This window comes from Taurulus bubalis, assembly GCF_910589615.1.
Source record: "Taurulus bubalis genome assembly, chromosome: 4".
Classification (NCBI taxonomy): Eukaryota; Metazoa; Chordata; class Actinopteri; order Perciformes; family Cottidae; genus Taurulus; species Taurulus bubalis.
The window spans coordinates 10,684,445-10,697,505 of NC_136592.1; the positions used below are offsets into that span (position 1 = coordinate 10,684,445).

A 13,061-nucleotide genomic window follows, 5' to 3' on the forward strand; every position below is an offset into this window, starting at 1 on the left:
TTCACTTTCATTTGCCCTGCCGTAACTCGTGCATTTCCCATCTTCCAAACCAATCTCTAGAGACCAACACATCGGTTTGTTTTTTTGTGATTAAAAACGCATGCATTTCTGCTATACACCTAAATCATGTTTAAGTTATTGGTAAGTTCCCACAATATCATTTTCATTACAATAATGTATTCGTCTTTTTATTTTTTCCATCATTATTGTATGACTAGGAGAGTGGGAGGCCGTTTCCTCAATGACGCCGCTTCCTCTCCTCCCAGTGCACGGATCACCCTCCATACTGTGTGGGCGGTGTTGTGTGGAGCCACACCTCCACTGGCGCTGCTGCCGCTGCTGCTGCTGCGGGACTGAAGCTGAATCTGCCCGCTTGTTCCCAACCAGCCAGCAGAAGCGGCGATCGCGACCGGAGTGTATGATCTCTGTCCGGAGAGCATAGATGTGCAAAACCCCTGGATTACCCGTGCGCTGTAGAGGCCGGAACCGACCACCGCGGGGGACTGTCTTCTTGTAGTCGTGAAAAGGGAAAGAGCCACGGGGAAAGCATGGCGGTAGAAGAGGAAGGTCTACGGGTTTTCCAGAGCGTTAAAATAAAAATAGGTAAGAAGAAGAAGAAGAAAAAAAAATCCCTACCCCCCAGTCTGAGCGCTTCAATGGATGGCTCAATGCTAACGGGCCAAGCAGGCAGGCAGGGAGGGGGGCTGGAGACCGGAGGGGAGGAGGGGAGGGGGTACAGATCTGTCTCGTTCCTGCTGTTATTGTAATTCAAATCACACGCTTTCCTCTCAGCGCTCTAAACCGCAAATTGTTTTTTTTAAAAAGTAACCTAATCGAGAGATTCAAAGCCTTGTGGGGATTTGGCAGCTGGCATAGGAATCCAAATCATGTGTGTTCGGGGTCCACATATGGAGACTTGAACTGCTGGCTGATATTCAGCAGTCTGTGCGACATAAATGCTCCGCAGCTGCACATATCCAGATGCAAATAAACCTTTATTACACCGTAGCTGCTGCCACCCATTCATGTTATTGCACCCTCCCCCCAACATCGTTATGCTCAACTGTCTAGCTATTGATTGTTAACCCAGATTTCTATTTTTAGATATCTAGCTGGTCTCCAGTGAGTACCCCTGGTTTGTGGGAGGCATGTGGTGCCTGCATATCTGAGGAGGCTGAGTACATGTTGAGATGCAGGATTTAGTGGAGAGGACTGTGTTTGTGCTATTCAGAGATTGTCATGTATGTACAAGAAGTTGATCTTCTTAATTTAGTTTTTTGTTGTTAACTGTAGTAATTGCATAATGGACACTACAACCATTTGTATCTCATGGATTACAATAGATAATGAGACATTTATAATAATAATAATGAGAATACCGTGGAGAAGAAATATAGAAACAGGAGGGAGAAATCACCGCACCCTAAAGCTTACTTTGAACTAAAGTGCTCTCTTGATTTGTACAGTATTAAAGTAAGGGTTGCAACTCATTTTCACTATTACCAGTAATCTGAATGTTATTTTCTTGATTAGTCAAATTATTTGGTGTCTTCAAATAGTTAGTTTTATCCAACCAAGAGCTAAAAAGCCCAATTTACCGCCTATTTACAGTCAATTAAAACCGACAAAAGCTGCAGAAATTCCTATTTGAGAAGCTAGAATCTGAGAATGTGTGTCAGTTTTGCTTGGGAAAGTATTTTAATGACAAATTGATGGTCGGACTGAATTTTCGGTCAACCAACAAATCCCTTATTTAACCAACTGTCCCTGCAATCGTAGTATATGTCCCTACTGTACCATATTACGACAGTGTTTATTTGGTTGTTTTGCCTTTTTCACATCAAAACGTGCAAAGCAAACAATCATTTCCTCTGTCTGCTCTAAGCCGTTATCTCGGGTCAACACGGGACGTTTTGAAAGCGTCTGCTGCAGTTTCCCCTGACATCTGGCAAGCCATTCATCCTGGCTCCGCTGTCCGGTTTGTTTTGACTCCAAACATGCGACAGGAGGGATGAGCAGAGAAAAATAAAACTGACAACAAGCACACATACAAGCTGTTGTCCTGCGTGATGATGCAAGCTATTATTTAGACCCTTTTTTCAGTTGAGCTGATGTACAGTTAGGCTGTGGGTTTGAGCTCTTTCCTGCTGTTCAAATTGTCTGGAAACAGCTGAAGGGAGAACCACCCCCAAGTTGATCAAATAGTCTAGCACCAGTGAGATGATTTGCCAGAGGGGAGTTGTAATGTTAACTCACAAAGGCCTTTTTTTGATTGCTGCACTTTCTGAATGAATGTTCAGTCAGCCAGCAGCGTTGAGTTCCTGTGAATGAAAACTGAATGAGTGCAGGACCACGGAGCGCCCTTCTGAGATATAATCATGCTTACTAATCACAGCAGCAAAGTGCAGTGGTGCAGGAAGTAGCCAGATCCATTATTTAAGTAATGGACTCGATGCTACAGTGTAAAATACCTTTTGCAAGTTAAAATCTATGTATATAATGCAGTTATTATACTCTAATTAATTAGTATGAATGTATTTATATTGTATTTTACTGGTGTAGTTGGTCAAGGTGGAATCTTTTTAAAACTTAATTTGGATGTAAATCTTATTTTTTATATAGAAATGCTACAATTTGTCTATTAGTCAAATGTCATAAAAATAATGGGGAACTGTCATTGTAAATAATTTTTTTCAAGCAAATGCTGCCTCTCAAATAGGAAGATTGTTATTGACGGTTAGTCAGACAAAAACAAGATATTTGAAGACATGACCCTGAACTAATTTTTCATGACATTTTAATTCCAAAACGATTAATCAAGAAAATAATCTGCAGATGAATCGACAATGAAAACATTTGCAAGTGGCAACGGAAGTAACAAGTAACTTACAGCTGTCGTAGAAGTATCGTCAAATGAAATTACCTCAGGAAAGTACAAGTAACTAGACATTTGTACTCGAGTACCGTACTTGAGTAAATGTACTTCCTTCACGGGCAAAATTACATCATTATGGAGAAAAATAGCTTCCAAACGTTATAAATATGTCACGACTTGTTGAGGAACATTAATGTTGTCGTCACTTCCGAGCCCTTGTACATGTTGTACGGTGCCGACAGTAGAGTTTACTCCGCCTGGTTACCTAGCAGCAGTCACACTCGCTGTCAGTCTGACCCCCACGGCGCTCCGCTCCTGGTAACCCTCGCACAACATTGTCTTCACATACGTATCTGCAGGAGAGAGAGAAGACTTATTATTGTTGAGCTCCACCAGGTGATGACTCTCCTCAGTGTCCTGGAGGAGCACACGAGATTCGGAAACCGAACATTGCTACCGGGCCCCCGAGTCTGTTCTGTCTGGCGGGCACAGGAAACAGGAAACATCTTCCTAATTCACTTCCTGATTAGCTGGAATAGACGACAAAAGAATTGTGTTTTTTCCTGCATGGCAACAGTCTAATGCAAAGCAGATGTAGGGAGACGCAGAGCGGGGGACAGAGGTGGTGTCTCACATACGGGAGCGGGCTGTGACTCATCTGTCAGCGGCGGTGTCTCCGTCAGCGCTTGGAGAGACGGGAAGGAATCTCAGGGGCACAGCTGGAGTCGTGACTTTGCACTCATTAGCGACAACATGTGTGCTTTTGACTTCTCTGTAACCGCTCGGAACGGTTTGACATACTCGGACAGATTCAGAGCACTGGGAAACACATCCACCCACATGTCATGTTCATGAAAATGTCTGCGGTATATTTATTTAAACATATTTCGCTGTTGCCTGTTTACAATTTGCTGTTTAATCCCAAATTAAAGGTTTAGATCCTTCCAGAGTTCGCTATATTATTGGATTAGCCTGAGAGTAGATGATCTCCCTTGAACGTGCAGTTCTCCCCATGAGCTACTTCACCTGAACTGCCGAGGCCGATGAGCAAGGCCGATGGAACAAGAGTATGTGGAATACACACACATTGTGGAGAGGCGGTAAAGCGCTGGTGGTCGAAGAAACCGGAGTGGGCGGCTGAATTCGGGCTGCTCGGGCTCGATGTCTTGAGCCTGGGAGGGAAAAGTTTGCAGTGACAGAGACCCCCCCGCCCCTTGACAGCTGGCCAACAGAGATTCCCAAACTCCCTCCCGTCCAGACTGAATTTGAGACATGGGATAGGGATGGGGGAGAATGTTTTTTTTTGTGTTGTGGAGGACTCTCGCTCTTATTTAGTTGAAGGGTTCTATGATTTAATTACTAGGAAAAATCGCAAGCATCACATGAGGCTATGATTGAATTCTAAGAACTGGTGTGTGTGTGTGTGTGGTTATATGTGTACATACAGGCGTGTGTATGTATGTGGCAGGTTCTCCATTTTGTCCTCGAAGGCCAGCTCTCTGGGAAGTCGTTTGCTGTAAACATGTTTGTTGACTGTTGAGACGCAGGCCGTGTTTCGGCCCAGGCAGCTTTAGGCTGGTGGAATAATCCGGGTTGGGTACAGCGACTCTCACTGCACTCTGTAGGTAACGTGCCCTCCACGAGAAGGCAGAAACAGTGGGGAAGTAACGCCGTAGGGCCAGCATGCAGGGTCAGCAAGGATAAATAAAGGGACTGCACCCAGAGCGCAGCTCCTTGAGGATGTCCTTCACACGCCCCGTGGGGGAAGTCGACTGGATCCCCCTCTGGGATGACCTCTAACTGCTGGGAAACACTCACTCTGCTGCTAATCAGCAGAGGGAAAAACCCAACATGCCCAGAGGTGTCAGAAGCACGTTGCCATATTGTTTGCTTGTGTAAAAAGTTGAATTGGTTCAACAGAAAGCGGTGACAAATGCCGGCAGCAAATGGCCTCACACACACACACACACACACACACACACACGCACACGCACACGCACACACGCACACACACACACACACTGATTAAATCGGGTTTCACAACAGTGTTGCTCTCCTCTGGCAACACAAGCAATGTCAGTTTACCACACACAGGGATTTACACACAATCGACTCTCCCTTTCCTGTGCTTGCAAAATATATCTTATCTCCTTCATCATTCTGTGTGTCGAGCCTGTTTGTGAGTGTATGGAGGCGAGAGTTGTACTCGTTTGTCACCTTTTTTTATTTTTATTTCTAGATGTTTTTAAAAGACGAAACAAAAAGTATTACAAAAAAGTATCCAGGCCATGTAAAGCTGTGACACCACACTGGTCTGAAAGATGGCACTCGCATCCAGAGGGGAACGCACCAGGTTTCAGACTCTGCTTTCTAACATGTGCGCAGATTCTACAGCTGATTTTCCCACACACAGTGTAACTTCACTTCACCTGACTTTATTTTTGTTTTCTTCTCAAGTTTTCCATTGAGGCTAACGAACCTGTTTGAACATTAGCTCCTGGACGCACTAGATGGAGAGCGAGTTTGATCAGTAACTGAGAGGTGGTTTATCACAGAGACTGTGGCGCGCAGCCTTTAACTGTAAACGCCCCCTTTCTTTTCCCTCTCCACGCTTTTCCTCCTTGTCCCCGCCTCGACAACTTCAGCACAGCATGGTGGGACGATTTGCGACAAGCCTCACCCTTGAATAGTAAAAAGATGCAGGTTTCAGAGGTTAACGGGTTTCAAGATGAGCAAGAGTGGGTTCAAAGTACGTGACTGCCTGCTGATGGCGTTGCTTATTTTAGTTTCAGTGGTGTCGAGTTAATTTGGGCCTCATGATGAATGCTCACCTTGGATTATCACATAATATTTGCTACCATTTGCATCTTTTTTCAGAAATAGTCATTTGAGTGTTTTTTGTTTTGTTATAAGCTCCCCTTAAAGGGGCATTCCAACAATGTTAGTAGTAGTAGTTTCCAGAACGTTTACTTGTCATGGGGCGTACGATCAGAAATTCTGACTGTGACCACTACGCCAAAATTGCATCACACAGCCCAGAGTTGTTTGTGGGTTTAAGTCTGCGTTCGGAAGACGTCGGCATTGGAGGTCTAAAAACACTTGTTGCATCACGGGAAGTGTAGGATTCAGGGTTTTGGAGTCTGGCACACATAGGGACTAAAAGTCAGGACGTGTGGTTGTTTGTTAAACCATTCTTGTTTTCAATCTATCTCTCACGAGGCTCCAACTTTCTGAAAGTGCATTACTAAATTGCAGGCTTGACTTGGGGGATTTGAACACTGTTAATGAGTGTTGTTGTCTGCTTTTCTTAACATTTTATCCAGTAAATGAGTACGAAATGAACTCGTATTGAAACTAAATGCAAGTTGCAGCCCTAGTTTCAATGATACAGGAATAGTTTACTGTGGGATCAAAGCTACTGCTCTATATATCCACAGAGTAGGGTCTGTGGGTGTGCAATGTTTTTATGTTTAGTCATTTTCAGAAAGACACTAATGACGTACAGTTTTATTTCAGTTCTTGTTTTGAGTCTCTAATTAGGACCATCAAAGGAACTGAGTATTAACTGTGGGATAATAAATTGTCCTCTTACGGATTTCAGTCCTTCTTTCCATTCTCACGGTGTCTCTCTACCACACACACACACACACACACACACACACACACACACACACACACACACACACACACACACACACACACACAGGGGTAACGGGGCCGTTCACTGCCTTTAAACTACATCTTGGATCCAGTTGGAATTCCTTTCCCCTCATCTCATATCCTGTTGTAGCTTTCTCCAAAGCTAACCACTCTCCAGTTTTCTATCGGACTGACTTCTCTCTTTCTCTCTCTCTCTCTCTCTCTCTCTTTCTCTCTCTCTCTCATCCTTGATTGAGTACACTGCTTGTATTTTCCTCACTAACAACCCCCCTCCCTTCTTTCCTTTCCTGTGTTTCCCAGGCCTGTTGGTCGAGCACACGGCCTCTGAAAGCGTTCGTGTCGGTGTATCCTCGAATGTGTTTTTATGTCCGAGAAGATAAGAATAACAAGTTAATCGGTGCGTTTGTAGCTGTGCAATATGAGCGTGGCCGATTGGCAACAGAGGAAGAGGAACAAAGCTACACATTCAGCGTCTCCTTAGCGTTGCTTCAATCGCTTCTGCTTCCTCATTTCTTCCGTCTTCGCCTCCGTTTCTTCACTTTCGTCTGCAGGAATGAGGCGGGGAGTCGACCTTTTTTGATGCGTCGAAGCGCTCCCCTTCATTCTCGCCCTCTTTGGGGTGTTCATGTCATCATTATTTCTCTGCAGAATTTAGTGTACACACACCACCTCAGCACTCGCACGTGCCTACAGGTGTGTGTTTTTGCTCAGATCCTCGGGCAAGATATTCTCCAAGGGCAGCTGCAGTGATGCTTGATGAGAAGCTGCTGCTGCTGCTGTTGTTGTTTTTTAATTTACTGCTTCTTTAGAATCTTGAGGATAGACAACGCACCGCCTCTGGAGAAAGCAAATGAGAGAAAGAGATGAAAAAGAGGATGCAACCAGAAATAGAGGAAAGTGAAATCAGGTTCAAGCTAATTTTGAAAAGGAAAACGAAAGGGGCAACGAAACACAAGCCTGGCATAGATTTTAAAAAAAACTGCCGCACATGAACCAGGATGAAAAGAAAGCGAGAGAGAAATATATCGAGACGCGCTGAGACAGAGGATCACACCCTCTGGTTTCATAATGAAGCCTTTAATCTAACGCGTTGAACGTCAGGTTACTGGAGAAGCTTATCCTTTCCTTTGTAACAGACTTGCTCTCCATCAAACATAAACACACACACACATGCGCAATATAGCTGTTGTGATAAACTTCCCTCAAACTGGCAAACTATGCTGCTTATCGACTCATCCGGAAAGACAACTGCCCAGCACTTCCTTCTCCCCCTGAACAGGAAGCAGCACGATGTCACTCGGAATCTGTCACTCTGGTTATTGCGACAGACGGCATTGTAAGTCAGAGTGATGTTGACATTGCGTGGTGACTCATTCGGAAGTAGTGAAAGGGATTACGGGGGGTTACTGATCCCATATTTGCTCTGTGTTGTTGATGTTTTGTCACACCCCAAACCATGAAAACAATGTGGAAATCATGACGGATACATGCCATTTCTGTTTGTTTCGCGTGCTCATGTGAAGGATGTTAGGATCGGCCCTCACAGACGATGTTTTTCATCTGTTAAGTCACATGCTTCGTGTACGTTATGATTCATTGTCTCGGTGTCACGCCGGAGCACTAATGAAAGAACCCAAATGCACGACCCGAGGCAGAGAGTAAAGTTCACAAGAATTCCTTTATTGATAAAGGTAATATTGCAACAGGATAGAGTCTCTGGAGAAGGACCGCCGAAGGTTCTCCCGATGTAACTGGGGAGGGACTGAGGCCGGTCGGCAAGGCTCTGACCCGCTGTGGTGAGAGCAGCTGTCTCACTCAGGGGAGAGTAGAATCGCCAACGTAAACAGTCCAGGGTCATTCACAGGAAGGCAGTCAAACTCGGCAGAGGTACAGGCAGGGATCGGGCTTACTCGGAAACGAAGGGACGTCGGAATCAGAACAGGATATCAGGCAGGAAAAACGCTGGTAAGTTGACTCACAGGTGAAGAAAAACGAACTGGCAACGAGACAAGTGAAGCACGAGTATATATACACACTGGGAGGGGAGTTAACGAGACACAGGTGAAACACATCAGGGCAGGGAGAGGTAATCACACATGAGGAAGTAAAGACAGCAGACATGACACAGGAGGATGATTTCAAAGTAAAACAGGAAGTGACAAGACAACAAAATAAAAGCACTACCGTCTAGTGACGGTTGTGACACTCGGTCTGTTTCCATCCTACCGTGTTGCATTTCGCTTTTAAAGTTAAAGTTTACCGCTCTTCCATCCAGCTGTTTCTCTGGTCGTATTGATTTCCTCAGGAGCCCTTCAGGTGGTAATCAAAGTATTGTGACTAACATGTGTATTGAGTACGACATTTTATGGTGGAAATATGAACGTCTAACCGCTCATTGGGGAACAAACTATGTAATGGGATACTGTTTATGAATAACCTCAAATCTATCTTCTCCTCTGCATCTGTCAGCTTAACGCTGATACCGATCTGTCTGTGATGAGATATAATCGTCCAATAATATTGCCCCGGTTGGTCTCTAATTCCGAGATGTTTCACTCGGCTCCACCTACGCGTACTTTTCGCCGACATTTCTGAACGTCAAGTTTAAAAATGAGTGAAAGCTGAAAACAAATAGATGTTCACTGGGATGGATTACTTATCTCAAGCAGTTTCAAGTCTCCGCAAGTAGATTTTCAAGACGTATCCTTTGGCTGCTGGGGGAAAAAAAGCAGTACAAAAATGCACTCATCAGCCTAAGAGGGTTTGTAGAAAGGTCAGCTGTAATATAAAAACAAATACAATATTTGGAGTAAAAATTTGCTTATACATCCTTAACCACAGTGCCCTTAACTGTGTGTGTGATGTATGTAGATGCCGTACAATATATAAACGTTCTCCTGGAGCTCTGATTTTGGCACAGAGATTTGTTTTATACGCTGCAAGTTGAGTCATCACACACACACACACACACACACACACACCCACACACACACACACACACACGCACACACAGAGCTGAGAAAGCTGTGTTAATCCTGGATGGTGCAATCCAATCAAGGGACCTCACAGGTCATGAATGAGAGCTGGAAGAAACAAAAAGAGATTGGATGGATTTCAGGGGCAGCAGAGATGAATGAGGAGGATTACAGGAGGGAGATTAATTAAATGTGGGAGAATAAACGAGAGAGAATGGGAGACAACGGGGGAGACGAGAGATAAAGACCGAGATAAAAGAGACTTGTGTCGTCCCGCTGCTCTCACACATACAAAACACAAACACAGACTGAGTCGGATTCTGTAACGACAAATGGAAGCGGTGGAGCGCGCGTCTTGTTTTTCAGCTCGGGTGTCTTTGTAATTTGTGAATGAACGTTGTTGTTGTGTAAAGGTGCACACACTGTATGAATCAGCCTGCAGGGAAAGGAGTCATAACGCTGTGTTGGGCTACAACCCCCACAGAGAAACACTTAATCTCCTCTGTGTCTCAGCGTGGTTTTATATTCATCCACTGTCTAGTTATGGATCAGAGGTAGAGATGTACCAGATGAGCTCTCTTTCACAACTGGCCATTAGTCACTCTTATTGCATATTTAAATTATGTATTGGACAAATACTTTATTGTAGCAACAGCCCGATGTGTAGAAGAGCTAAAAAAAGAAGAAGATACACCTGGCTTTTGTTCCTTATTTTTTTCCAACCATTTCTCTAACATTCCAAAACCGACATTCACACCCTTTAGTTTTTCACAATTATTACTCAAACATGAGTAAATAGTGCATTTGTTGGTGACTACATTTAGTTGTGGATGTTGTGGCACACATGTAGTGCACTCGTAAGTATTTATGACTGTGTGTGTGTGTGTGTGTGTGTGTGTGTGTGTGTGTGTGTGTGTGTGTGTGTGTGTGTGTGTGTGTGTGTGTGTTCATAGCCAGGTAACATGACACCCAGTGACATGGCATTGTTCTTTTATATGTTTTTAATATTTTTTTGGCACTGGAGCTCTGTGGCACTGGGGAAAAAGCTGGATCACGCTACAAACAAAAAACACCTTTTCATGGTTTACAATGAGACAAACGTAGAATATCACAACAGTCACATTTCAGTGAAGGACTTTTTGCGTCACTAATTCACACCTGCAGAACAGATACCAGTGTGTAAATATTTCACAGGTTTTATCCAAAAAGTGTAATTGCATGCTTTTGACTGCTTCATGACTAATGTGATAACTCACCTTCGCCTCACTTCTTTCCATTGTTGCAACATCTAACTTTTCCTTCTCAAGTATTGGAAAACTGGTTCTGTGTTTCGATTCAGTTCTTGTGCAATCCCAAACATGAGGTGTCAGAGCTGGATGATGGCAGTGGAGTGTTTCCCATTCACAGAATTCATTGAAGGGGGCAGAATGAAAAGCTCAGGATTTCTATGGTATTTGACTTGTTTACTAGTGCAGCGACAGAAACGTTCTTACAGAACCGACTGTGGAAAGGATGATTGGATGTTCCTCAAGCTAATATTTAATTATAATTGTAAGTGTTAACACCCTAAAACAAAGGACCAAAAAAAAGCCACACCAGTGGTAGATTTAGTACTCTTGTTCCCAAAGACAAATACAAGATGCCAGTATTGTTTTACATTTTCTCTTTTTCTATGGTTTTTGTTCATGTGAAAGGACTTTTTCTCTTTTTTTTTAAATCAAACAATTTGAGAGGGAAAAATCCCAAGTAGACACTGCTTGTTTTTATGGCATCACAAGCTAAAAATGTTGGACATCAAATTTGAAAGAGAAAGCGTCAGCTTGCGGACATCATAAACCCAGACGCAGACTCCTGCCGCCATTATGGAGAAGTTACTCCTTTAAGGCCAGAAATAACTGCGAGACGTCGGCTGAATGGCAGCATCAGATTCTCGTGCAGATAGTGGAGCGTTATTGGAGCAAACATGACAACGGTGCATTAATACTTGTGTAACTTTAGACTACCGAGTCCTGTGGGTCCTCAGGGTGAAGAGAAACCCAATAAGTGAACAGAGCACTGGCTAACATGAATCCATGCTTTATAGAGGATAATGTACGTATTGCTCCTGAGGGACTGAGTGGAGCTGTGTGTGTGTCGGTGTCTTGGTGGGTGGTTGGACCACATTCTTGTCAAAGGGAGTGTTATCTGTCACACATGTTTGACGAACAGATTGGCCTTCAGCAGGATCTAGGAAATGTCCCACGCAGATTCTTTCATTCACAGATCTGGCAACACACACACTCAACACAACACATGTGTGTTATGTGTGTGTCTGTTTCAGAGAGCATGTCTTAATATTTTGCGTCCAGTTTAAAAGAAGTCTACCATATATATGCGACGGTCAGGATATTCAAAGCTATTTTACATCATACCTTTTCTTTTGTATACTTTCCGTGCTTTCAGTGTTCATAAATAGGTAATCGCATACAGCAGTGTGCCTGAATAAACACATTGTTACTGCTTACGACAGCGTTTTCTAAATAATAACGGCCCTTTTTCTTTGTGCAGGAGAAGCAAAAAACATCCCTCCGTACCCGGGGCCAAACAGGATGAGGGACTGCTACTGCACCGTCAACCTGGACCAAGAAGAGGTCTTCAGGACCAAGATCATAGAGAAGTCCCTTTGGTGCGTTCAGGGGCCCTCCGCTCTTTTTGTTTGTCATCCTTTCAGTCTGTATGTACACAGAAAGGTGCAATCGTGAGAGTCCAATTATGGTCAAGCGGTCAAAACTTACAAAAATTAAAATGTTATTCACAAACATCAACCCCCTTATGAATTGGCCGATTAAAAATTAAATTAGGTGACGGAAGTGATGTTATTGAACGTCAATAGTATTTCATAAAGATGAAAGATGTTTTCTTTACAAGCTTTATCGCTCATGAAATAATTTTGTATGTATATAAATGGCCCCAGAATAACTCTGTATCACGGTGTTATTATAAACTTGGCAGACTTCTGTATAGACAGTGTAAATATGTCATATATCAAACCACTAAAGAGAAAACGCATGGATAATGAAGTACAGTATTACAAGTGGAATTTTATCGTTTTAGATTCAACCAAAACATGAAGAACACGTCCTCCTTTTTTCACTCACAGAGTTGACAAAATTGAGTTAAATTTCTTTCAGTGTCCTGTAAGATTTGTAGGATTCTTGATGAATGCGGCTCTGCCTGCCTATTCATCCACCAGCCCTCTGTGTCATAATGTCTGAGGAGTTACACATGAAGTCAGTAATTGTTAGCAGCAACCCTGAGGGCTCAGCTCACGAGATTCTCATTGCAGTAATTCATCTCTGACCGTTGTTTAGGTGAGGCAGAGCATGGCAGTTGATGTACCATCCAGCCAATGGTCACAAACAGGCTTATTGTTGGAGGCAAGCAAGCTATAGAGTCCGCATGACTCATGGCAAGATGTAAATGCATGTGATCTTTTTTTATTTTTTATGTCTGACCAAGGGACAAAATCAATCATCTTTGGGCAAGAATGAGTAAAGACTTGTGTCTGTGAT

At 43.5% G+C, this 13,061-nt stretch overlaps 1 protein-coding gene across 1 annotated transcript in view; it reads left to right on the top strand.

Annotated features, from left to right (window-relative positions):
• Nucleotides 1–548: 548 nt before the first annotated feature.
• rasa3 (RAS p21 protein activator 3) overlaps nt 549–13,061 on the top strand; it is a gene marked incomplete at its 5' end in the record, with an annotated part of 32,351 nt that continues 19,838 nt past the window's right edge. The window contains 2 exons of the mRNA XM_079216922.1: nt 549–603; nt 12,058–12,175. Coding sequence (XP_079073048.1) covers nt 549–603; nt 12,058–12,175 — 173 coding nt within the window. The remainder of the gene's footprint in view (nt 604–12,057; nt 12,176–13,061) is intronic.